Raw genomic sequence first — 2,604 nt, 5'->3', positions numbered from 1 at the left:
GTGTGTGCGCGTGTGTGCGTGTGTGTGCGTGTGTGTGTGTGTGTTTGTGTGTGTGTGTGTGTGTGTGTGCGTGTGTGTGTGTTTGTTTGTGTGTGTGTGTGTGTGTGTGCGTGTGTGTGTGTTTGTTTGTGTGTGTGTGTGTGTGCGCGTGTGTGCGCGTGTGCGCGTGTGTGTGTGTGTGTGTGTGTGTTTGTGTGTGTGTGTGTGTGTGTGTGTGCGTGTGTGCGCGTGTGTGTGCGCGTGCGTGCGTGCGTGCGCGCGTGTGTGTGTGTGTGTGTGTTTCTTTATAATATATATATATTTTTAACTTTCTATCATCTGTCTTATATATATTAGTTTTACTTACTGTCTGTATACTGTCTCATGACAGATGGGAAACTGTATGATGCTTATGTGATTTACCAGAGCAACAACTTGGATGAGATGACAACCAAAGCTGTAAGTGATTTTGTGAATGGATCTTTACTCACAGTGCTGGAGAGCTACTACGGCTTTAAACTATTTATTCACGGCAGAGATGACCTGCCTGGGGAAGGTACGTTTCTTTACTTATCAACTGGATACATGTCACATGATGCATGTTCCTCACTGTCATCTCTTCCTGTATCTTCACCAGACTGCATGAATCTGATTGAGACGAAGATCCAGCTCAGCCGGAGACTTATCATCATTTTAACCGCGACTGCAGATGAAAGCAGCGTTTCTCCTGAGGCGTATGACCTGCAGGTGGGGCTCCATCAGGCTCTGGTCCAGGGAGAAACTGGTGTGATTGTCATCCAGCTGGGACAGATGCAGGACTACACACATCTGCCTCTCGGACTGCAGCATCTGCTCTGGAAGAATTCACCTTTGCTGTGGAAAGAAGGCAAATCCTCACCCAAATCCAGGTTCTGGAAGCAAGTGCGATATCGGATGCCTGTTACGTCATCCTCTCAGAGAAGACGTACAAAGACAACATCGCTGACAACATCGTTTCAATGTCAGAGTTTACTAGTTTGATGCAAGAGATTCATGAAAGTCTTCTATATAAAATATATAAAATATACACTACCAGTCAAAGATTTTTAATGTGTTTTAAAGAATTCTCTTCTGCTCATCAAGACTGCATTTGTTTGATCCAAAGAACTGGAAAAACAGTAAAAATTTGAAATATTTTTACAATTTAAAATATCTGTTTTCTATTCGAATATATTTTAAAATCCAATGTATTCCTGTGATTTCAAAGCTGAATTGTAAGCATTGTTACTCCAGTCACATGATCCCTCAGAAATAATTCTAATATTTTGATTTGCTTAAAAAAAAACTTGTATTATTATGTTGAAAACAGCTGAGTAGAATTTTTTCAGGTTTCTTCGATGAATAGAAAGTTTCTAGCTGAAAATTTAGCTTTGATCACAGGACTAAATTACATATTAAATATATCCACATAAATATATCCACATAGAAAACAGTTATTTTAAATAGTAAAAATATTTCAATTTTTTGAATGAAGTAAATGCAGGCTTGGTGAAGCAGAAGAGACTTCTTTAAAAACATTAAAATCTTACTGTTCTTTGACTGGTAGTGTATTGAATATTTTAGTTCATTTATTTTAATATAAATCTTGTAATAATTGTGTATATACCCTGGTGACAGTATACTTAAGCACATTTTATTTACGTGTAAGTTAGTATAACTAAATGTATCTGTGGCACACTATAAACTGCTACACTTAAAGTCTGTTAAATTGGAACTAATTTTGTACCAAATGCATTTTAGTGCAAAAACAATGCTTAAGTTTAACTAAAATTGTTATAAATAGACTTGTTTGTGCTAAAGTGGGATTATTTCAAGTATACTTAAGTACACTTTAAATATCCACTCTTGCATTTAAATTTTGAAATGCAGAATCCACTCAGCATAAACTTCAAATGTATTTTCGCTGAGTTAAATCACTGTGAAAAAGTCTTAAAGCAATAGTTCACCCAAAAATGAAAATTTGATGTTTATCTGCTTACCCCCCAGTCATAGGTGACTTTGTTTCCTCAGTAGAACACAAAGATCCAAACCGTTGCAGTCTGTCAGTCATAGGGACCCGGCTTTAAGAGTAAAAAAAAACAAACATACACAGACAAAACCAAATAAATCCAAATTAAGTGTATACAGTGCAGAGAGATTATGTATACTTTTGAGCCTGATCGACTGAAGTTATAGTTGCTTGCACTTTGTCACGGACTGCAATAACAGACTGCAGACTGCAATGGGATAAACATCACATTTTATTAAAAAATGAAAATTTGATGTAGTAAACAGTGCGGACACAACATTAACCCTTGTGCATCAAAAATGTCCATGTGAAAAAACTCATAAAAATTTGAAACTTAAGTTTGGTCTCATTTTTAAAGGGGTCATCGGATGCCCATTTTCCACAAGTTCATGTGATTATTAAGGGTCTTAATGAAAAGTCTCTAATATACTTTGTTTAAAAATGTTCACTAGTAGTGTAAAAAAACACCCTTTTACCTTCAAAATCAGCTCTGCAAAAACTCAACTCATTTTATTGCATGGTCACTTTAAATGCAAATGAGCTCTGTTCGCCCCGCCCCTCTCTGATGTGGGATTATG

The 2,604-nt window shown here is 36.8% G+C and overlaps 1 protein-coding gene across 1 annotated transcript in view; it reads left to right on the top strand.

Annotated features, from left to right (window-relative positions):
* il1rl1 (interleukin 1 receptor-like 1) overlaps window positions 1–999 on the top strand; it is a 21,867-nt gene extending 20,868 nt beyond the window's left edge. Inside the window, exons 11-12 of the mRNA XM_073845153.1 lie at window positions 371–535; window positions 617–999. Coding sequence (XP_073701254.1) covers window positions 371–535; window positions 617–999 — 548 coding nt within the window. The remainder of the gene's footprint in view (window positions 1–370; window positions 536–616) is intronic.
* The last annotated feature ends 1,605 nt before the right edge of the window (window positions 1,000–2,604 follow it).

Source organism: Garra rufa, chromosome 8, assembly GCF_049309525.1.
Source record: "Garra rufa chromosome 8, GarRuf1.0, whole genome shotgun sequence".
Taxonomy (NCBI): domain Eukaryota; kingdom Metazoa; phylum Chordata; class Actinopteri; order Cypriniformes; family Cyprinidae; genus Garra; species Garra rufa.
Note: the sequence above shows the minus strand (reverse complement) of the source record. Positions and strands in the feature narration are given on the sequence as shown.